The sequence below is a fragment of the Rhinoraja longicauda genome, chromosome 11 (genome assembly GCF_053455715.1).
Source record: "Rhinoraja longicauda isolate Sanriku21f chromosome 11, sRhiLon1.1, whole genome shotgun sequence".
Taxonomy (NCBI): domain Eukaryota; kingdom Metazoa; phylum Chordata; class Chondrichthyes; order Rajiformes; family Arhynchobatidae; genus Rhinoraja; species Rhinoraja longicauda.
In genome coordinates, this window is record NC_135963.1 from 42,293,728 (window position 1) to 42,317,373 (window position 23,646).

General features: G+C 46.2%; 1 protein-coding gene across 5 annotated transcripts in view; it reads right to left on the reverse strand.

The window, feature by feature from the left end:
• LOC144597837 (putative voltage-dependent R-type calcium channel subunit alpha-1E) overlaps positions 1-23,646 on the reverse strand; it is a 411,899-nt gene that overhangs the window by 96,109 nt on the left and 292,144 nt on the right. For all 5 annotated transcript variants that reach the window (XM_078407483.1, XM_078407485.1, XM_078407488.1 and 2 more), the window contains 8 exons: positions 23,065-23,137; positions 19,883-20,000; positions 18,570-18,637; positions 13,570-13,667; positions 10,606-11,214; positions 7,654-7,940; positions 4,792-4,891; positions 2,775-2,904 (listed from right to left, as the gene is read on the reverse strand). In XM_078407483.1, the coding sequence (XP_078263609.1) occupies positions 2,775-2,904; positions 4,792-4,891; positions 7,654-7,940; positions 10,606-11,214; positions 13,570-13,667; positions 18,570-18,637; positions 19,883-20,000; positions 23,065-23,137 (1,483 nt within the window). The remainder of the gene's footprint in view (positions 1-2,774; positions 2,905-4,791; positions 4,892-7,653; positions 7,941-10,605; positions 11,215-13,569; positions 13,668-18,569; positions 18,638-19,882; positions 20,001-23,064; positions 23,138-23,646) is intronic.

Consider the following 23,646-nt stretch of genomic DNA (forward strand, 5'->3'; position numbering starts at 1 on the left):
TTTAAAAGTTATTCACATTTTAAAGTTTAAATCTATCTCCCTCGGAGGGAGGGAGGATAAGGGGGGTTGAGGGGGATGGAGTGGGGGAGGGGAAGGGGGGAGGGGGAGGGGAAGGAGAGGGGGTTGGAGAGGGGCAGGGGAGGAGGGAGGGGTGGAGGGAGGGGGGGGAGAGGAGGGAGGGAGGGAGGGAAAGGGAAAGGGGAGGGGGTGGGGGGGGGGAGGGGAGAGGGGAGGGGAGAGGGGGAGGAGAGGGTGCTGCACCAATGCAGGAGAGGTTTGGGCCCAACGTGTCCACTTGGTCTAGTGTTTCATATTTTTAAGAAATATTATCTCTGGTTTCAATCTAAATTCTGGTTTTCCTTGAATAATTACGACGATTCTTCCATTTTAGTTTAAATTAGTTCACAGCCTTTCAGCCCACTGAGTCCGCTCCAACCAGCAATCCCTGCACACAAACACTATCCTACACACTAGGGACAATTTACAACTTTTAGCAAAGCCACTTAACCTACAAACCTCTACCTCTTTGGAACATGGGAGGAAACTGGAGGACCCATGTGGTCACAGGGAGAACGTACAAACTCCGTGCAGATACCACCAGTAGTTCGGATTGAATGGTCTCTGTTGCTGTGAGGCAGCAACTTTACTGCTGCGACATCGGGCCCCCAGAGAGATACAGCTGGTAAACAGGCCCTTTGACACAGGGCCATGCCAACTATCAATCACCCTGCCTTCCTTTACTATCCAAAGTTCTATTGATCTCTGTCTCATAGTAACTCACTGTCTGAATCTTCACAACCCTCAGGTTGAGAATTCCAAAGATTTGCCCACTCATACGGCATGGAAACAGGCTCTTCAGCCCAACTTGCCCACGCCGACCAAGATGCCCCATCTACACCAGTCCCACCTCCCCGCATTTGACCCATATTTCTCTAAATTTTACCTATCTATAAATCCATAATCACTGCAGGAACTGCAGAAAACTTCCCACAAAAGAGGGCCAGCCATTCTGGGAAACGCAATGTGCTGAGTGGTCACAACCAATGCAGTTGGAAGAAGCCTATGAGAGACTTTAAACGCGGAGAGCAAATATCTCATCAGTGACCTTACATTCTAGATGTCTATCTTTGGACCAGATCCTTATCCTGGATAGTCACCGTTGCTCAAGATCACAGAAGCAGAGACACTCATGTTCGATCATTCGATAAGACTGTGGCTGATCCTCTATCTCGTCACCATTTACCCACATTAACATCACATGTCCTGGATTCCTTATTAACTAATTTGATCTGGTTGTAAATACACTTAAGTAATAACTGCTGTGCCATGGTACAAATGTTCTGCTGCATTAATAAATGACGCATGGCAGTAATGAAAATTAATGTGGCAGCAACTGCGCATCGGTGGTAACAAGTACAAGTAATTCTGCTATAATGTGAAACATGAAAATATGAAATAATGTGTATTTCCATACCGTGAGTCGTATATAAAATGATCTGTAAATACAAACAAAACACTGTTTGTATTACAGGGGCAACCTTGATCGGGAATTAGAGAAACACTTAAAAGTTAAATGAAAAATTAACAAATAGAAAAAAAGCTGTCTTGTAAAAAAGAGTCTAGATTTCTGTGTAACCTCTCCGCAGTAATCAGACACCATTGTCTCTAATTTCACCACAGATGGTCACTGAAATGGACAAGTGAATGCTTCTACTGACCCTTGTGCAGTGTGCAGTGATAAAGTATTAAACAATGTAACATACAGCCTTTAGTATTTTAGCTTGCTGTAGCAAAACTAGACTTGCTGTAACAAAACCTGTTAAAACTAGACTTGTTAATGACTATAACTAAATATATTTATTAATAAGGCCTTTATTTTTGAAAATCCTCTGGAGAAATACAACGGTGTCATTAAAACAAGTCTGAAATTCTCTAGCCCCTAATCCCCCCTTCCCCTAGTGACACAACTGCTTGTCTAACGCAATTTTCATTAATGCGAGATTTCTTAGAAACACAACCATTGTGTTGCAGCAGATTAACCTGTTCTCTGCTTTAGCAATGAAAATTGCAGAAGTAATTACAGGTCCCCTATAATAGCAACTGCTCTGCTCTTGTGATGAATGCCACAATATCATAATAAACCCTATTGTTACAGCTTCCGAGTATGAAGCGCTCAAATTGTGCGCAGACTCTATCATTGCTGAGACTGTGCTATCAATATTTCATCTTTACTCCAACACAAGGAGGCACATGAATTTCTGGGTCCTGTGATATTACTCTCCATTCAGTCCTTAACTGTAGGGTAGGGTAGTGCCAAAGACTGGAGAATCGAGGAGGGAGCCACTGGTGACGACGGATGTGAGGAGTGGATAGGTTGGAGAGTGACCGGGGTATTGCCTCCAGATTACTTCCCGCACCTTCAAGGTCGGCTGCAGGAGGCATCCCCCGGGACACAGGAGCGGTCGGTAGAGGAGAGGGATCTTGGGTAGTGGGCCTGCTGCTTATCTGGATTGGGGGTGCTCCAGGATTCCAAACATGTGGACTGGACTTTGTACATTGGACTGTTTGCGTTTTCTGGGTTTTAAAAATTTTAAACGCCGCCAATATTGTGGCAACCGCGCATTTGTGGTTGTGCACGATACTTTCACTGTGCTGTGCATACGTGACAATAAAGAACTATTGAAATGTCGGGTAAAGCTGAACAATCCACAGGACTCTAGCCCTCATCCCTGCACTCTGCAGCCCACACCTCGTGACGCTCGACATGGCCTTACGTGATTCCTAGCGGAGTCTTTGTTGATGGGATCCTCTGCCGCCAGAGCTACGCTGCTGGCTGCGATCACCAGGAGGATACACATCTCGAAGTAGCGTAGGTTGACAATGAAGTGGCATGCCCGGCGAACCCTGCAATGGAGAAACAGTCACTGCACAGATTCTGTACAATCATCGAATCACCATCATTCAGCAAGGAAACAAGACCCATGGACCAACAGGTCCACACCAACCCATTCACACTAACTTCATTTTATTCTCCCCATAGTCCCCATGGTTCACCAGAATGATTCCCGGGGTGGAAGGACTGACATTTAGTTTTAGTTTTTGTTTGAGATACTGCGCGGAAACAGGCCCTTCGGCCCACCGAGTACACACCGACCATCGATCCCTGTGCACTACAACTATCCTACACACTAGGAACAATTTACAATTTTACCGAATCAATTAACCTACAAACCTGTACGTCTTTGGAGTGGGGGAGCACCCGGAGAAAACCCACGCAGGTCATGGGGAGAATGTACAAACTCTGTACAGACACACACACAGCATCCGTGGTCAGGATCAAACCCAGGTCCCTGGTGCTGTAAGCAGCAACTTTACCGCTGCGCCATCGTGCTGCCCGTGACGTGCAAAGAGAGATTGGGCGATAAGGCTTTTATTCACCACTATCTGGAAGATTGAGAGGGGATCACAAAGGAGCTGACAAAGATCCATCAGGAGACACTGGATGCTACAGATTCTTCTTCAGACTGATGTCAGAGGGGGCGGGACAAAGGAAGGATATAGGTGGAGACAGGAAGACAGTGGGAGATCTGGGAAGGGGGAGGGGAAGAGAGGGACAGAGGAACTATCTAAAGTTGGAGAAGTCAATGGTCATACTGCTGGGCTGCAAGCTGCCCAAGCAAAATATGAGGTGCTGTTCCTCCAATTTCCGGTGGGCCTCACTATGGCACTGGAGGAGGCCCATGACAGAAAGGTCAGTCTGGGAGTGGGAGGTGAAGTGCTCAGCCACCGGGAGATCAGGTTGGTTAAGGCGGACTGAGCAAAGGTGTTGAGTGAAACGATCGCCGAGCCTGCGTTTGGTTTCGCCGATGTAAAGAAGTTGACATCTAGAGCAGCGGATACAATAGATGAGGTTGGAGGAGGTGCAGGTGAACCTCTGTCTCACCTGGAAGGACTGTTTGGGTCCTTCGATGGAGTTGAGGGTGGAGGTAAAGGGACAGGTGTTGCATCTCCTGCGGTTGCAGGGGAAAGTGCCCGGGGATGGGGTGGTTTGGGTAGGAAGGGACGAGTGGACAGGGAGTTACGGAGGGAATGGTCTCTGCGGAACGCAGAAAGGGGAGGGGATGGGAAGATGTGGCCAGTCGTGGGGTCCCGTTGGAGGTGACGGAAATGTTGGCGGATGATTTGTTGGATACGCTGGCTGGTGGGGTGGAAGGTGAGAACGAGGGGGATTCTGTCCTTGTTATGAATGGGGGGGGGGGAACAAGAGCCGGGTTGCGGGATGTAGAAGAGACCCTAGTGAGAGCCTCATCTATAATGGAAGAGGGGAAGCCCCGTTTCCTGAAGAATGAGGACATCCCTGATGCCCTAGTGTGAAACACCTCATCCCGGGCGCAGATGCGGCGTAGTCGGAGGCTCCTGCCTTCCAATGTAATACGATAGAACTATATTATAAATGGGACACAATTTTCTAGGGACTCGTTTTCTAATCGCGTACTTCTGGACCAATGTCTTGTTTTTGCACAGACTCTTTCTTTTCACTGGCTTATAGGATTTATGTGTAGACTTTTGGACTTTAGAGATACAGCATGGGAAACAGGTCCACCGAGTCTGTGCCGACCAGCGTTCACCATGTACACTAGCCTACACTGAGCAACCTACACTAACCAATCGTGCAATTCATATATAATTTATGTTTTTGTTGTGACTTTACAAGATTTCCATTGTACCTGTTCCCCGCCATACTTGTGCATATGATGATAAACTCAGTTTGACTTGATTGCCATTACTTACGGGTTGGTCGTGCTGAAAAGGAACATGGAGCTGTACGGCATGATCGACTTGGACTTTTTATCTTCGTCTTTCATTGAGCTACTGCTGCTGCATATGTTTTCTGCAAAATAAAGCCAGAAAATGCATCAGAATCAAATAGTTAGGGCCAGCTTTATTCCATGCTGGTTCATCAATGTGAGGCAGAGTCCAATTTATGGCCAACAATGGACTGCTGTAGACTACACTGGGAAACCAAGACGAGGTTGAGAATATCCGCTCAGGAGTCAGTGTCGTTGGGGTGGAATGTGGTGGTAAGGGGGGTGGGGGTGGGGTGGGGTGAGGGAGTCAGGGGACCGAGCCCCACTGAGTCGGCAGCAAAGGGGAGGGAGGTGGAGATGGGGCAACCACCCAGTCAGTTTCAGGGGAGCAGGGAGATCAGAACCCAGGGGAATGTGATAGAGGAAGAGAGGCATGTCTTGTTGAGGAGGAGAGGCAGAACCCGATAGGCATACTGCAGGGAGAGAAGAGAATGGGGTAACTGCAACCAGTAACTCTCCAAACAGAAGGATTTGTAGCATGAGGTGATATACAACACTGATGGCCATTATTATCGACAAGCTCGGTGTTTCGGAGACTGGAAGCAAGTGTACTTCAAAAGACCAAGCGTAGCTGCCGACTCTGGGAATAACTCTGGGCGGGCTGGGACTTTATTCCTTCGAGCCCAGGAGGCTGAATGGTGATCTTGTAGAGGTGTATAAAATCACGAGGGGGATAGATATGATTAATGCACAGTCTTTTACCCAGGGTAGGGGATGCAAAATCCAGAAGACATGGGTTTAAGGTGAGAGGGATAAGATTTAATAGAACCTTGAGGGACAACCTTTCCATTCAGAGGGCAGTGGGTACATGGAACAAGGTTGAGGTATTTACTATAATGGCATTTAAAAGACACTGGACAGGTTCATGGATGGGAAAGGTTTAGAGGGATATGGGCCAAACATAGGAAAATGGGACAAGCTTAGATCGGACATCTGGGTTGGAATGAATGTGTTGGGCCAAAGGGCCTGTTTCGGTGCCTTATGAGTATGACTCTCAATGAGAACTGCAACATGGAAGTTGTGAAAATCACCATGTAGATCACTTTGTGATTTAGTTCATAATTGCAAAGAGCAAAGAACGACCAGGAGAGTTACAGACGGCAACTCTGAGTTCCATTGCAACTGTGAGAAGAAAAAAGACCAATATTGAGAGTGTGGTTGTGTGACTGGGAGTTACAGGCTGCTACAGTTAGTACTGCAGAGTGACACTGTCATTGATAATTGCAGAGTGTGTTTTATAGACACAACAAATTTGACGCTGAGAACTATAGATTTAAGCACTGGTGGCACTGGGTAAATTACTCATAGATATTTCTGGAAAAAGGGCTTGGCATGAAGAAGTGGAGAATGTCACATTTAGTGAAAGATTGAACGACACTGAGAATTACAGTTTGACATTGTGAGTAAGGATCACATTCAGAGCATTAGCGTCGCACAGAAATATCCTGTGGTGCTTTACAGAAATAAATTCAATGCTGAAAAATACAGCGGAGATTGAGACCAGAAGTGAGATATGGAGAACATGGAGAAGTGGGACATGGTGACGTTGGGAAGAGTGCAACTGTGGGAACAATGGAGTTACACTGAGAACACTGCATGGGCTTGGCAACACCAGTGTGGCCTTGACATCAACAGTGTGGCCTTGACATCAACAGTGTGGCCTTGACATCAACAGTGTAGCATTGACAAGAGTGTGGCCTTGACATCAACAGTGTGGTATTGTCAAGAGTGTGACAATGACAACCGTAGTTGACATTGAATACAAGCGTGCAATGTTGAGAACAACAATGTGACATTGAGAATAATGACACTGTGTGACACTGAGAATTACACTGTGTAACACTGAGAATTACATTGTGACAGTGAGAATTACACTGTGTGACTGAGAATTACAGTGTATGACAATGAGAATTACACTGTGTGAATGAGAAATACACTGTGTGGCAATGAGAATTACACTGATAGTGAGAATTACAGTGTGTGACAGTGAAAATTACACTGTGTGAGTGAGAATTACACTGTGAGTGAGAATTACACTGTGAGTGAGAATTACACTGTGAGTGAGAATTACACTGTGAGTGAGAATTACACTGTGAGTGAGAATTACACTGTGAGCGAGAATTACACTGTGACACTGAGAATTATCAAGTATGACATTGATAATTGGAGTGTGTGATATTGAAACTGGTGCGTCTAAAACTCGAGGGGATGGGTTTAAGGTGAGAGGGGGTGATTTAAAGGGGATCTGTGGGGCAGAGTTTTCACACAGGTGATGGGTACATGGAACTATCTGCTAGAGGAAGTGGCAGCGATGAGGGCAATTACAATGTTTAAAAGACATTAGGCCTGGTTTGTGGATGGGAACTTTTGATAGGGATATGGGCCAAATGCCTCCAAGTGGGAATAACACAGATAGGCACCTGGGTCAGTCCAGCTGAATTGGGCTAACTAAAGGCCTGTTTCCATGCCGTATAACGCTATGGAAATGAAAACCGACATATAATTTCTGCTGCTCATTTCTGTTTTGATCTTCGCAACCAATTATAATGGCATTACCCTCATCTGTAAATGGATGATATGAGCCAGAGCTAAGTATCCTGGCGTTTAGTGTTTGGACAAGGTGTGCACAGACCAACCCAATGACAAACTAGCTCCATTGCACACTTCACGAGACTCACCGAGATGGCCGCCACAAAACACTTTTTTATTGTTACTTTTCATCATCTGCAAAGATTTAGAACATTTTCTCTTTCCAATCCTATCTCTAATAACATAAATTTCCTACCTGGTGTGACAAGGGAATCCATGGGTGTCTCGCAGTCTACATCGATCTCTGTCTGATCCCGGGCCTTGTCCTGGTCTATGTCCCTGGGACTGGTGGTCAGGTCCTTCTCTCCTCTTGAAGGTTGAGCGATTTGCAAATCCAACTGCAAGTTTAACAGGCTGGTTTGTTCATTGACCTGCTTGCTGTTCTTTGAACTGTCCACTTTTCCACTCTCAGTCTCCCTCGTGCTGTCCTTCTCCAGCTGCCTACCCGTTAGGCTTCTGTCCGAATCATGATTCCGATTTGTGCTGTGTGGAGACAGATATGCAAGACTGGTTCAGAGTAAGGCTGGGGCGGCATGGTGGCACAGTGGTAGAGTTGCTGCCTTACAGCCCAATAGACCCGAGTTCGATCCTGACTATGGGTGCTGTCCGTACAGATTTTTGTACGTTCTCCCCGTGAGTGCGTGTGGTTTTCCCTGGGTGCTTCAGTTTCGTCCCACACCCCAAAGACCTGCAGGTCTGTAGGTTATCTGGCTTTGGTAAAATTGAAAATTGTCCATAGTGTGTAGGATAGTGGTAGTGTACACTAGTACAGGGATCGCTGGTCAGCGTGGACTCGGTGGGCCGAAGGGCCTATTTCTGCACTGTTTCTCTTTACTAAACTAAACAGTCATTCTCTTTTCTTTCTTCAGCTCCTAGACTGTGGAACAGCATCCCTCTCCCCATCAGAACTGCCCCCTCCATCGACTCCTTTAAGTCCAGGCTCAAAACCTATTTCTACTCCCTAGCGTTTGAGGCCCATTGAGGAGGCGCTGTGAACTGTTTTGTATGTGCTGTTATGTTTGCGTGCTACTGTATGTTTCATTTTTTCCTTAGTACCTAAACAGATGTACAGCACTTTGGTCAACGTGGGTTGTTTTTAAATGTGCTATACAAATAAAATTGACTTGACTTGACTTGACTAAAAACTCTCTCACCTTTGTGCCCACTGGAATATATTGTATAAACCTGAGGAAGGGTCCCAACCCGAAACATCACCCATCCTTTTTCTCCAGAGATGCTGCCTGAGCCGTTGAGTTACACCAGCACTTTGTGTCTATCTTTGCTATATACCAGCATCTGCAGTTTCTTTCTACACTACATGATATAAGTACATTTAAGGCAAAATGTTGAAACCTTAAAACAGTGGTGGTGGCTAAAATGGAATTTTGAGTAAGCGCGAGTTAGAAGAAGAGTCTCAACCCGAAATGTCACCTATTCCTTCTCTCCAGAGATGCTGCCTGTCCCGCTGAGTTACTCCAGCATTTTGTGTCTACAGACCGGTAGTTTACATTGCGAATAAAATTATTGACAATTGTCACCAGAACAAAATAATAATTCTTGTGGGAAAAATAACATGTTATTCATCACACATTGTTAAATCCTGTGGTGATATTTTAACTTAACCGGGTGGGAGAGTCTAGGGCCAGAGGTCACTGCCTCAGAATTAAAGGACACTCATTTAGAAAAGAGGTGAGGAGGAACTTCTTTAGTCAGAGGGTAGTTAATCTGTGGAACTCATTGGCACAGAGGGCTGTGGAGAGCAAGTCAGTGGATATTTTTAAGGCAGAGGTAGACAAATTCTTGATTAGAACGGGTGTCAAGGGTTTTGGGGAGAAGGCAGGAAAATGGGATTAGCAGAGATCAGCCATGATTGGATGGCAGAGTGGACGCGGTGGGGCGAATATACAAGTTATACTCCTATAACATGTGAACTTGTGAACAACGGTGTTTGAAAGTTGTGAAGTTTGTGTGGAATGGGGCCTGACCTCGCTTGCGTCTGCAACTGGATAATGGTTGGAATATCACGTATCCGTGGATGCCAACAACATAGGACTGCCAATGCAAACCATGGAAAGGGAATCATTAAACCAGAAGAAGATATTACTGGATCAAGGGAATTGAAAAACTTGTGACAAATGGATCCAACACAGGGTGAAGTGAAGAAACAACGACACAAAGTGCTGGAGTAACTCAACAATTCAGGGAGCATCTCTGGAGAACAAGGAGAGGTGACGTTTTGGGTCGAGACCCTTCTTCAGATAGATTGTTGGGGGGGGTGAAAGGAGGAAGAAACCTGGAAAACTGAAGAGGCAGGACAAAGCTTGGCAGGTAATAGGTCGATACAGGCAATGGGGAGGTTTTGGTAGGCAGATGGTGGTAACAAAGGGCAAAGATAAGAAAGGAAAGTGTGAGTTTTTCTATTTTGGGTTTCATAAGGATGGGAGTACTTTCGAAACAGTGAATGTTTGGGAGCCAGCGGAGGTCCATGGTGGTGAGAGGGCAAGGTGAAGAAGAGCATTTCCAAGTACTTAGACCATTAAAATGAAGCAGAAAATAGGCATTTCAGCAGTGTGGCACAGGTTGAAATCTTTTAGTTCGGCACAACAAAAAATCCGGACACAGAAAATGCCCCCCTCGTCTTCCTCTGAGCCGGAGACTGGTTCTTTTTAAGTATCGACAACCCAGGTCAAATAAAAGATCAGAGAATTGTCTGCAACCCAAAGTTTCTGTCAGTCAAAAACACCGTCGGCTGAGATTGCAAACGTTGCACTGGTACGTTGCAAATTAATACTGATCTTCGTTGATTTTAGATTATTAGATGGAATTTTTAGATGGAATTGGTTAATTAGTACAGGTCTGTAATACAGGTTCAAAACATGCCAGACCAAGGGAGCTCGCAGAGCACATCATTCTGGACTACAGAGTTTCAACCTGGAAGGATTGGCAGAGTCACAGATATTATGTCAGATATATTAAGGCTCTGTTGGGCAACAGAACCCACAGTCTACACACCCTGGAAAGACATCATCCCCCTGATATTTAGATTATGGGCAGATTGTGGGCCGACCACTAGTGTCTGTTTGACGTGTAAGAAGTTAAAAATGCCCAGGGAGACACTAATGGAAGACTCCCTCCGGCAATTGCCAACCTTGTGTGTGGCCGCCCTTGCCAGGAGAAGGCCTTCATCTGTTGCTCAGTATCCCTCTCCTTGGGGCCAGGTGTTGTCTGACTGCTCTCCTGCTCCTCAGGCAGACGCTGCAACAGCCTCTCCTCCTTGCTCTTGCCCACGCGGTGACTAAGCGTGGTCTCCGCGCTCTCCTCCAGCCCCAGTTTGGCTTCCTTGTAGAGAGACCTGTGTCTCCTCTTGGCCCTCACGGGTTCGGCCATTCTGAAGCTCTCCCCAGCCTCCGCGCTCTGGCCTAGCGCCCGGCCCTGCCTGTGGTCCTGATCCCCGTTCAGTTTCAGCGAGGAGCCTTCCTTGCTTGCCCCGGCCGGCTGCCAGTTGTTGCGGAGCGACCGGCTCTTGAAGACCTCTCGCTTGCCGCCCTCTCCAAGTTGATCGACCTGCTGGTCGCCCAGACGCCGGAGACTTTCGCCCTCAAAGATCCTGGAGCGGTGCCTGCGATACCTGCTCGCCTCCAGGCCCTGGATTGCTTCAGCAAACAGAGCCTCGCGGCCGCTTATCTGCATGCGCCTCCTCAGTTGACTGGTTCTGGCCTCCCAGATGGACATGTGCTTGTGCCTTCGAAACTCTCTCCTGAAACCGCATGGGATGCAGGACAACAAAGCAATTAGTAACAAAGAAAACAAGGCAATCGCTGTAACGAATGCAACAGAACATCGCAACAAAACAATGAAAACAATTTCACGATTGTAGATGGGCTATTGCATGCTAACCAATCGTAGTGTTTGTTAGTAGTGATGTAGATTAGCTATTGCATGCTAGCCAATCGTAGTGTTTGTTAGTAGTAGCCCCGCCCATTATGTGCTGTATATATTAAGAACTTGCCTGCGTCAGTCAGTAGGTGCAGCAGCTCGGAGCTGGAATGTACTGCACCTCCTGTGATGTAAGTGTTGCATTAAAAGCCATGTGTTGTATTACAGCGTTGGTATGATCACTTCATTACATGGTGTCAGAAGTGGGATACGAACCCACGCCTCCATTTGGAACCCACGCCTCCACAACTCTTCTCCCAACCCACGCCTGATAATCGGAGACGGGCCTGTTGGTTCCCCGTCTTTGTTTTCCACCCATGGACCACCCCCAAATGGGCAAACACAGGAGGTCACTCAGACCATCAAGTCTACGCTGGCTCTCAGAGCTATTCCAACAATCCCATTCCCCCACTCATCCCGCTTGGAATTAACTGCCTCCTGGTTCTTCGAAGCCTACACTATGGGCAATTGTCCTTGCAACCAGCACATCAGGGGGATGTTAAAGACACAGGGGAAACCCATATTGACCCACGGAGAACATGTAAACTCCTCGTAGATCAGGTTGCTGTGATAATAACCATTACATCACTCTGTCATCCGACAGAACTGGAGGCATGGAAGGTTGTTGTGGAATGATAGGCACGGTATTCCTGCATGAGGAACGCCAGAGCTTCTCATTAATATTCCTGCATCCAGGACAAACAAAAGCCCCACTTGTATTCCTGTATCCAACTCACTCAAACCCCTCCCTCACATCCCTCGATCCAGCACACTGGACTCTCGCATCTTTCTTCTCCACATTCAAATTTCTTGTAACATTTCTGAATCTGCGATACACAATGTCATCTCCCACATTTATAATCTGTTGTGTGAAATTAAACGTGATTTGCTCCACTTCAAAAAATAATGTATTCTTTCCCCTTGTCTTAATTCTCTGGCATTCATTCCCAATGTACAATATATGCCATCTGGTAAATCTTGGTGTGGCATCATCTATCTCTGCCTTCTCTTGACTGCCATGTCTTTAGAGGTGACTAGGCCGTCCATTCCTCGTAGGGGGGGGGGGGGGCAGGGAAGGGAAGAGGGTGTGACTGAGAGGGTGAGCCCCGGACCCAAAGTCTCTCCTGTATTGGTGTAGCACCCTCAATTCCCCCCCCCGCACTCAATGCCCCCTCCTCCCCCCACTGACCCACTCCATCCCCCCTAGCCCACCCCAACTTGCCCCTCCCCTGCCCCCACCCCCAGTCCTGCCTCCACCCCCATTCCCCCCTCATTACCCCTATTCTCCCCTCCCCCTCCCCTGACCGCCACCTCCCTTCCCTCCCCCCACCCCCACACTCCCCTCCTCCCCACCCCCACTCTCTCCTGCCCCCCACTGTCCCCCTTCCCCCCCCCCACCCCATTCTCTCTTTCATCCCATTGCTTAACAGGAATCTATTTACCATTGCTTTAAAACTATTCACTTCCCTTTGAGGAAGAGAGCCCTAAAGATTCATGGCCTTCTGAGAAAAGTAGTTTTGCCTCAGAACTCTTCAATGGGTAACAGACGCAAAATGCTGTGGTAATCACTCAGCGGGACAGGCAGCATCTCTGGAGAAAAGGAGTAGGTGACGCTTCGGGTCGAGACCCTTGCTCAGACTGAGAGTCAGGAGGGAGGGTAACTAGAGGCATGAAAAGGTTCAGAACAAATCAAAGATGGCACCGATGACCAAGGAAAGGTGGTGCCCACAATGGCCCATTGTTGGCTGTGGAAGAGGTAATAACGAAGGGATATATGGACGCAAACAGTGGAACTAGCAGGACAACTATGGTGGGGGTGGGTCAGGGAGAGAGGGAATGCAAGGGTTACTTGAAATTAGGGAAATTAATATTCACACCGCTGATTTGTAAGCTGCCCAAAATGTCACCAAAATGACCCAAAACGTCACCTATTCCTTTTCTCTAGAGATGCTGCCTGTTCTGTTGAGTTACTCCAGCATTTTATGTCTATCTTTGCGTGTAAACGAGCATCTGCAGTTCCTTCCTACGTATCTTAGATGTATGATCTTTTTTTTAAACCATGACCACTCCTATCCACTCTCCTGCACATCGGTTGTGCTTCAACATTATTCATCAGTTGCACTAATGCTGGTTTGTGATTAGACATGAAGTGTGCAGTTGTGTTTATTCCACTCACTCTGTTGAGGGAAACCCTGGGACTGACATGGGGCTGACCTCCTTGGCCTTCTGCAGAGCGTGCTTCTGGTTAATGGCTTCCTCCTCTTCCTGCTCCTCCTGCAACAATGTAAAATATGCAAAGTAAAATACGTATTGTGCCCTCGACTTCCATGACCCGGACAGGAATATTCAATCAGAAATAAGAAAGAGCTTGCACCTCTCTCAAGCTGCACACAAGTTCAGCTTGGGCTGAAGAGTTTGCAACCAATGGAGGAGTTCAATCACTGTTAATATAGAACCATCCACATTGGCAAGAGTGGGTTTCTTTGTATTCATGCCTAAATCATCGGCTTTTTTGGGGGGGGGGGGCGGAAGAGGTGAATTTTTTCCAGGACATTGAACTCTCAAGTCTTTCCTCAGAATAGTGCTATGAGTTCTTTTCCAACCATTAAGGCAGGTGGTGAGGACTTGACTAACATCTTAGCTGATATGTGGCCTTGCGTGTGGACCTTGTCAAAGACCTTACCAAAGTCCACGAGGGCAGCAGCAACCACATTGCCCTCATTAATGTGCTCGGTTAACTCTCCAGGCAATTCTATCACATTAGTGAGGCAGGATACCCTTTGACCTGACCCCCCCTGACCTGTCCCTGGTTTTCCAAGTGTAAATAACTCCTGTCCCTTAGAATTTTACCCACTGGTTTCCCTATCGCTGATGCAATTCTCACTGGGCTCTGGTCATCTGGCTTATCCCTGCTGCCCTTCTGAAACAAAGGAACAACATTTGCTGCGCACCAATCTCGTGGCACCTCACCTGTCACCAACAAAGATGTAAAGTCCCCACCAGTCTTCTCCTTTGCCTGGGATATATCATGCTCTGGGGATTTATCCTCCCAGGACATCTATCCCTTTCTGCTTCTTTAGACTAGCGTGCTCTAGAACACTCGTCTTTTGCCCTGAAGACCTACTATTCTCTCCCCCTTGGCAATACAGACGTGAAATACTGTCAGGTCCTTGCCCACATCCCCTGCTCCACATACAGATTGCCACTCTTTCCTTGGTCATCCTCTCGTTTCCAGTATATTAATAACGTCTCAGGATTCTTCTTAATCTTGTCTGCTAATGATATTTCATGCCCCTTTCATAGAGTCATATAGAGTGTGGAAACTGGCCCTTCGGCCCAATTTGCCCACATCGACCAACATATTCCACCTATGCTAGTCCCACCTGCCTGTGTTTGGCCCATATCCCTCTAAACCTATCCTATCCATGTACCTGTCTAAATGTTTGTTAAACATTGCGATAATACCTGCTTCAACAACCTCCTTTGGCAGCTCGGACCATACACCCACCACAAAGGATGTATAAAAAGGTACCCCTCAGGTTCCTATTAAATCTTTCCCACACACTTTAAACCTATGTCGCCTGGTTCTCGATTCCCTTACTCTGGGCAAGAGACTCTGTGCGTTTACCCGATCAATTCCTCTCATGATTTTGTACATCTCTATATTGTACACCTTTGTGACCTCCTAATTTCTTTATGTACACTCCTACATACGCTACATTTCTCCCTTTTCCAAATGCCTCCATCTGAGATATGTTCACCTATTTTTCATCAAAGCCTTTATGTACCTTTACATCCAGGGTTTTACTGATCTTGCATCCTTGCCTTTTATACCGACTGGAATGTGTTGGTGCTGACCCCAGGGCCGTCTTAACGCATGGGCCTGATGGGCACCTGCCCGGGGCCCCACGAGCATAGGGGCCCCATGCTGATCTGTGTATGTTAAGTGACTTGCAATAAATAAATACTACTTTAAAAATGTAGGTTCAATAAGTGCTTTTTTCGCAACATTTTCGGTCACTAAGTGCTTCTCACAGCGATCTGTAAGTGCTTTTCGCAACAATGTAGCACCCTAAGTCCATCGCTAAGTGCTTTTCGGTAAATGCTTTTCGCCGGCACGACAGGGGGGGGCTGGTAGGGAAAGGGGGGTGGGGGAGAGTAACGGTAGGGGCCCCAGTACACTGCTTTGCCCGGGGGCCCATAATGCTGTAAAAACGGCCCTGGCTGACCCCCCTCTATTTCCCATATATATGACCTCCATTTGTTGGCTGATGTTTTACCCACAACCAGCTTCTCCTGAAGTACTTTCACCAGTTCCTCTCTTATGTTATTGAAAGCAGCCCTCCCTCAAACATAGAGTCAAGAAAGAATCAAGAGAGTGTTTTATTGTCATATGTCCCAGATAGAACAATTGGATTCTTACTTGTAGCAGCACAACAGAATATGTAAACACAGAACACTGTAAACGATATAGTAAACGGGAGAGAGAAGAAAAAAAAGAAAAGAAAAGAAAAAAAGGGAAATAAAGTTCAGTGTATTTATACACATACTCACAAATACGCATATATATAGATCATATACTGTGTATATATCTTAACTCCTGGATCATCCTGATTCCTCTCCATAGCTATCTTGAAACATACAGAATTATGATCACTATTACCAAAACACCCTCCATCTGACAGTGCCACCACTTGCCCAGCTTCATTTCCCAAGTTTAGATCAGATGGAGTCCCTTCTCAAGTCGGACTGTCTACATAATGGCTCAATGGTTCTCCTGGATGTCTTTTACAAATTCATCCATGTCCAAGTACGATGCAAAAGCACTCCAGGCAATGTTGAGGAAGTTGAAATTCCCCACTACTATAAACCCTATTTTGTTTCTCACTGTTCTGCAATTTGTCTACATATCTGTCCTCTATCTCCTGCTTATTATTGGGGATACTGTAGTATAACCCAAGCAAAGTACTGCCTCTTTCTAATTTCTTCATTTTATCCATAAGGTCTCATCGGAAGAGGCTTCCTGGACATCCTCCCTGTGTACTGTTGTGATGTTCACCCAAATCAATATTGCAATGGTCCTCCTTTTTCCCTCCTTGTGCCTGTAACTTCCAGACCCTGGATCTGTATTGAAGGGATCTATGCCCAAGTCTGCAATGTATGTAACCTGTACCATATCTCTGCACTATTCCGTATCTATGGAATCTGTACATTGTCCATGTCCCTGAATAAACTGTATAAATTCTGTACAGCGTCGCTGTTCTAGCTTGTATTGTACAGAATCTGCATTGTGGTCATGCTCTGATCTGTATTATATGACATCTGTAAAGTGCCCATGCACCCTGACTACAATGTATGGAATATAACCGGTATGGGTCCACCACTGATTTTCTGGCAACTGGTGGTCCGGCATCTCCTTTATTCTGGACAAAATTACAAGAGCACAATTGAAATCCCCCCGGACCCCCCCCCCCCCGCAAAATGCCACGCCTAGGCTGGGTGAGGCTGCCGATCTCGAGCTCATCCGGACTTCTGCGCAGGTTGAATTTACCCCCTGGGGTTGGGGCTCTGGAACTCTGGGCCGCCCAGAGCCGGCTGATCCGTATCCCATGGCCGATCTCCAAGGCTGACTTTGTGGAGCCCCCAAAGCTGTGACCTCTGTTGGTCTGGCAAAACGGATAATACAGCAAGGCTCTGGAAGCAAGGGCAGTGGACCTGTATTGGTATCCCAGCCTGTGCTGTAAGGAATCTGTATGTTCCTGCCTCAGTGGGCAATGGAGAGAATTTGTACTGTTTGTAATGTGGAATCTGTAAAGTCTCTGTGCCTTCTTACAACAATATATGGAATCTGTACAGTACACCTGCCCTTGTCTGTATTGTTGGAATCTGCACAGTATCCAGCTCATTATGTGTATTGTATTGGATTTAAAAACAGGCAGTCCCCAAATTACACCAGGGCTCTGATCCTGAGAAATGCCTGTGAGACGATTTCTACCTAAGGGCGGCACGGTGGCGCAGCGGTAGAGTTGCTGCCTTACAGCGAATGCAGCGCCGGAGACTCAGGTTCGATCCTGACTACGGGCGCCGTCTGTACGGAGTTTGTACGTTCTCCCCGTGACCTGCGTGGGTTTTCTCCGAGATCTTCGGTTTCCTCCCACACTCCAAAGACGTTTAGGTATGTCGATTAATTGGCTGGGCAAATGTAAAAATTGTCCCTAGTGTGTGTAGGATAGTGTTAATGTGTGGGGATCGCTGGGCGGCGCGGACCCGGTGGGCCGAAGGGCCTGTTTCCGCACTGTATCTCTAAATCTAAATCTAAGTTCCATTTTCTATAGGTACCCATTTCATATCGCTCTATATACACTTGTTATAATTCTTTTATTTCATGAAATAATTACGATGACCATGTACATAATTAAACTAATGGAATATATGGATACAGAGGAGACTGCAGATTAGTTTAGTTTAGTTTAGAGATACAGTGTGGTGACAGGCTCTTTGGCCCACCAAGTCCATGCCAACCAGCGATCAGCCGCACACTAGTTCCATTTACGAGGACAATTTACAGAAGCCAATTAACCTACAAACCTGGACGTTTTTGGAACGTGGGAGGAAGCCAGAGCAACTGGAGAATACCTGCATGGTCACAGGGAGAACGTGCAAACTCTGTACATACAGAACGTGTAGTCAGGATTGAACCCTGGACCCTGGCGCTGTTAGGCAGCAGCTCTACCAGCTACGCCACTGTGCCACCCTACAGTGTCCCTGCCTTGGTCAGCATCATAGGGAATCTACATTGCCTGTATCGTGGAATCGAGAAAGTGTCTGTGCCATCTGACAACATTACATGGAATCTGTACAGATTCCACAATCCTGAGCAAAGAACAAAGTGCACCAAAGAATGCCGATGGCAGATACTGTATCCAGTAATTAATGAATGGCATGAACCATTTTATTATTATTACTAGGTTGAAAAATGCTTTAAAATGTAAGCGAGAATTTGCATAAATTCTGATTTCTGAAAGTCAGGTCAGTAGTAACCCAAAAATCTCCCGCTGAGTCCTTGCACTGGTCTCTATTAAATGGAAATATTTTTTGCCAACAAATATTAGAAAGGAGCTGTAATGAGCCCCTTTCTATCTATTTAACATTGAAATAACTACATTCAGACAATACCTTTGTCAACTCTTGAGCATTAGCCAGATTATCAACTGCAATTGCCAGAAAGACGTTCAGCAGAGTATCTTTGGATCAGAGTTAAGGAATTCAGAAAACAAAATACACAAAGTGTTGGAGTAACTGAGCGGGTCAGGTAGTATCCTTGGAAAACATGGTAGGTGATGTTTCAGGTCGGGAATAATGAACCTGACCTTAAAAGCATAATATTGGGCCTTATTGGAGGTTTAGCCTTGTTGCATGGAATGCCAAATCCTCCAATCAGCCCAGAAGCTGTCAGAGATTTACGTGGCAGACCCAGACTGGGCTCGAACTGCTGACCCTTGCCCTCAAAACTGCCACTGGACATGGTAGGAATGGAAGATAGACACAAAAAGCTGGAGTATCTCAGCGGGACAGAGGGTGGTAAATCCGTGGAACTCATTGCTACAGAGGGCTGTAGAGGCCAAGTCAGCGGATATTTTTACGGCAGAGTTAGACATATTCTTGATTAGAACGGGTGTCAAGGGTTATGGGGGAAAAGGCAGGAAAATGCGATTAGGAGGCAGAGATCAGCAATGATTGAATGGCGGAGTGGACTCGATGGGCCGAATGGCCAAATTCTACTCCTATAACCTGTGAACTTGTGAACTTGGGTCAGGCAGCATCTCTGAGATTCTCCCGAGATGCAGTCTGACCTTCTGAGTAACTCTACTTTTTTGCATCAATCTTCGGTTTAAACCAGCATCTGCAGTTCCTTCCTGCACATGGTAAGAATGGGCTTCAGTTACTCCAGTTGGTAGCCCTGTCCATCAAATAATTAGGATGTCATCGCAGTGTCCCCTTTCTGCTCAGCATCCACCAACGTTCTGCACAGCATTCACCAGGTACACTCTTCGGGTGGCCCAGCTAACTGCAGGCATTTCTACCCATGCATAGTCCTGCGTGGTCTTACATCCACTTCAGTTTCACACTGAGTAATTGGTCACTAGTTTCCAAAGATAAACACAAAGTGCTGGAGTAACTCAGCGGGTCAGGCAGCATCTCTGGAGAAAAACGATTGCTGACTGTTCAGGTTGGGACCCTTCTTCAGACTGAAAGAAGGGGGGGGGGGGGGGGAATGAAGGTGAAGAGCTGGAGACGAAAAAAGACCAGGTCCAATAAGGCCAGCCACAAATGGCTGATTGGTCTTGGTCATTCCTCGCCATCAGCTCTTTACCTCCACCCCCCCCCCCCCCCCCCCCCCCCAACTCTACTTTCAGTAGTCAGAGTTATAAACCCAGAGCAAGACGAAGAGCATGGAGAAGCAGGACATTTACCCAGCAAAAGGATACAGTTTCCAAAGAGTGTGAGGACAATGAAATATACGGAAGACCACATTCCTGTGTTGACGCCTCCTTGTGATTTTATTCCATTGTACATCACCTCATTCCAATCTTCGCCCGTCAAGATCTGCAGGGAGAAGATTACACATTAGACTTTACTTTAAACTTTACATTAGTTTAGTTTGGAGATACAACGCGGAAACAGGACCTACAGAGTCCACGTCGACCATGATCCTTGCACACTAACGCTATCCTACACACATTAGGGATAATTTACAATTATACAGAGCCAATTAACCTGCAAACCTGTACGTCTTTGGAGTGTGGGAGGAAGCCAGAGATCCCTGAATAAACCCATGCAGGTCATGGGAGAACGTACAAACTTCGTACGGACAAGCATCTGTAGTCAGGATCGAACCCGGGTCTCCGGCACTGTAAGGCCAGACCGCTGCACCACCATTAGGCTTTAGACTTTAGAGATACAGTGCAGAAACAGGCTTTTTAAGCACACTGTCCACGTCGACCAGTGAACCCCCTGTACACTAGCACTACCTGTACACTAGGGGCAACTTACAATTTTACTGAAGCCAATTAACCTACAAACTTGTACATCTTTGAAGTGTGGGAGGAAACTGAGGCACCTGGAGAAAACCCACACATCACAGGGAGAATGTACAAACTCTATACAGACAGCACCCGTAGTCAGGATTGTACCCAGGTCTCTGGAGCTGTGAGGCAGCAGCTTTACCGCTGTGCCACCTTTACTTTGGTTACATAACCAGAGTAAAATCAAATTGCAAGGTACAATTAGGAACAAAATCTTCTCATGGAGATAGCGGCGGACACAATAAAGAACCAGAGAAATAGTGAGAAACATTGATTTCCATTACCGCTCGCTCACCAAACAATCATTGAATACAATGGTACTCTGTTCAGCACTATAGAATAGTCGTAGTCCTGCAGTTCAAACACACACAATACTTGAAACACTCTCTCCATGACTCCCAGGTTCACTCATCCGTCCCCACCCATACCTCCCCGGGCACTTTTAAATACAACTGTAGGAGGTGCAACCATGTACCTTCTCCCTCACTACCATCCAGGGATCTAAACAGTCCTTTTAGTTGTGTGCACCTTCTCCAACCTTAGACATGTGCACTTTCTCCAACCTTGTCCACTGCGTTAGGTGCTCTTAATGTGGCCTCTACATCACTAAGGCAAAGGTTAGACCACGTAACTGAGGAACACCTGCACTCTGTTCTTGATAGCTATCTGCACTCCCAGCAGTGTCATTTTAGCTCCTCTACCCATTCCTACATAGGTCTGTCTATTCTTGGTCTTCTCCACTGTCAGGGTGAAGCAAAGCTCAAAATAGAAGAACATCTCATATTGCATCCGAGCAGTCCACAACCCAATGGAAAGAACATTGGAATTTCCAATTTCTAGTAATGTACCCACTGCTCTCTCCTTTTGATCCACACAGGTTTCTTCCACCTCCACCACTTTTTCCGACCCCTACCCTGATCATCCAGTTTCATTCCCCTTGCCCTCCTGGCTCCATTTTCCCTTCAACCCTTCATAACCTGGTTCCACCCATCTCCAACTAGTCCCTGCCTCACCTCTCCCTCTCGCCTCTTTCCGCTGGCCACCTTCCCTCTAATCTGATACAGGGTCTCAACCTGAAACGTCAACTATCTCTTTGCCTGCACAGATGCTGCTCATTCTGCTGAATTCCTCGCGTTTGCTTTGTTGATTAAATTGCTCTATCTTCTTATTCTTATCTTTGCTAGTGCATAGCATAGGTGGTAACCCAGAGATTACTACCCTTGAGGCCCTACTTTTTAACCTTCTACCCAACTCCCCAAATTCGCTCTGCAGGATCTCATCGTTTTTCCACCTATGCCATTTGCACCAGGTAGACAACGATCTCTGGCAGCTTGCCCTCTCCTTCGAGAATATTCTGCAACCACACGCAGTCACTTACATACATCTTTACAGTAAACATAAGCTACACATCTTCATTATCAACAGCAGTTTTTCCACATCTTCACCTTTCAGACGATTAGACTTTAGCGATACAGCTCGGAAGCAGGCCCTTCGGCTCACCGAGACTGCACCGACCAGCGATCACCCCGTACACTAACACTATCCTACACACCAAGGAAAATGTTACAACTTACCGAAGGCAATTAACCTACAAACCTGTACGTCTTTGTAATGTGGGAGGAAACGGGAGCACCAGAAGAAAACCCACACGGTCACAGGGAGAACATACAAACTCTGTACAGACAACACCCTAGTCAGGATTGAACCCGAGTCCCTGCAACTCTACCACTGCACTACTGTGTCATATATATCAGTCACTGATATATGTTTTGAAATCTTCACCAGTCATTAACCAACATTATATCGCATCAGCATTCACTGGCTGGCATCACTGAACCGTAACCATAATGCATAGTATGAGAGCACAGTGATTATTGAGTCAATCACAATGAAGGTTTTTGATCTGAAAAGTAGATTTAGAAATGTGATAATATTTTTTGGCTTGTCATCTCTTGTTATGTTGGGCCTAAACAAGTATTGTTAATTTTGCTAAATGAAATCCCCACTGGAAATAGTGAGTGGACAAGATGTGCAAAAATGTTACAATCCTTCCTGTTTATTTCCTGTTTATTTGTCACTGACTCTTGACTATTTTTGCATGTAAATCCAAACATCACTCAAGGGTCTGCAACAATTAACTTGAAGGATTTCAACACTGTGCATGTCTTCTCCACCCACCTATCAACATGACACATTTTCATTGCACACCAATTATTATACTTCTTCACCATTGCTAATGTTTCACATCTTCCCCGTTTGCTGACTAATCTTCAACTATGTCACCTCGCAATGAACAGCTTCACCATTCACTCGCTTGTTAAAAATTGGCAACAGTTACTGACAAATTGTTAGACAGGTTTATTGGCCATTGAATCACATTACACATCTTTGTTCCTCACTGACTATTGTTGAAAATCTTCTGACTGAAAAATACTACAGATGTACGTATATACATTAAGGAATATACTACCTCCTGATAAGAAATGTTCATTTATTGGCAGGCAGGTTTCTCCCTTCTCCATTGCAATCTCTGCCTTTATTCACATAGTATTAAGACCCTTGTTTAAAGTGCTGGCCCCTTATACCTGAAACACAGTGATGATCGCAGCAGTAAAGGTGTCAAAGTTGGTTGGAGGTGTACCTTCGTCGAAGTTGAATCTAAGATGAAAAGAACAAGTGGAAGGATTTGAAGGTTCACAGTGAAACAGAAAACAGCATCAACCATTTGCGTATCTTTAAAGGAATGTCAGGGAATGACAGCACAGAAGCTGCCCATTCAGTCATCATGTCCATTGGCACCCATTGACATCAATCCTACATTATTCCCATTTTTATTTCATCCATTCCCTCTGGATTCTCCCACAGACCTGCGCACTAGGGGTAGTTTACAGTCACCAATTACCCTACCAACCCACAGGTCATTGGGATGTGGAGGGAAACTGGAGCTACTGGGGAAAAACCCACATGGTGACAGGGAGAATGTGCAAATGCCACACAGAAAACACCCAGGGTAAGGATCGAACACAGGTCTCTAGTGCTGTGGAGGGGAGATAGTTGGCAGAAAGAGGTGAGAGGAAGAGGTGAGACAAGAGCTGGGCAAGTGAAAGGTGGAGCCAGTTTTCACCAATAGTCTAGATATTCTACAGGATGAGACTTGCCTCGACTCA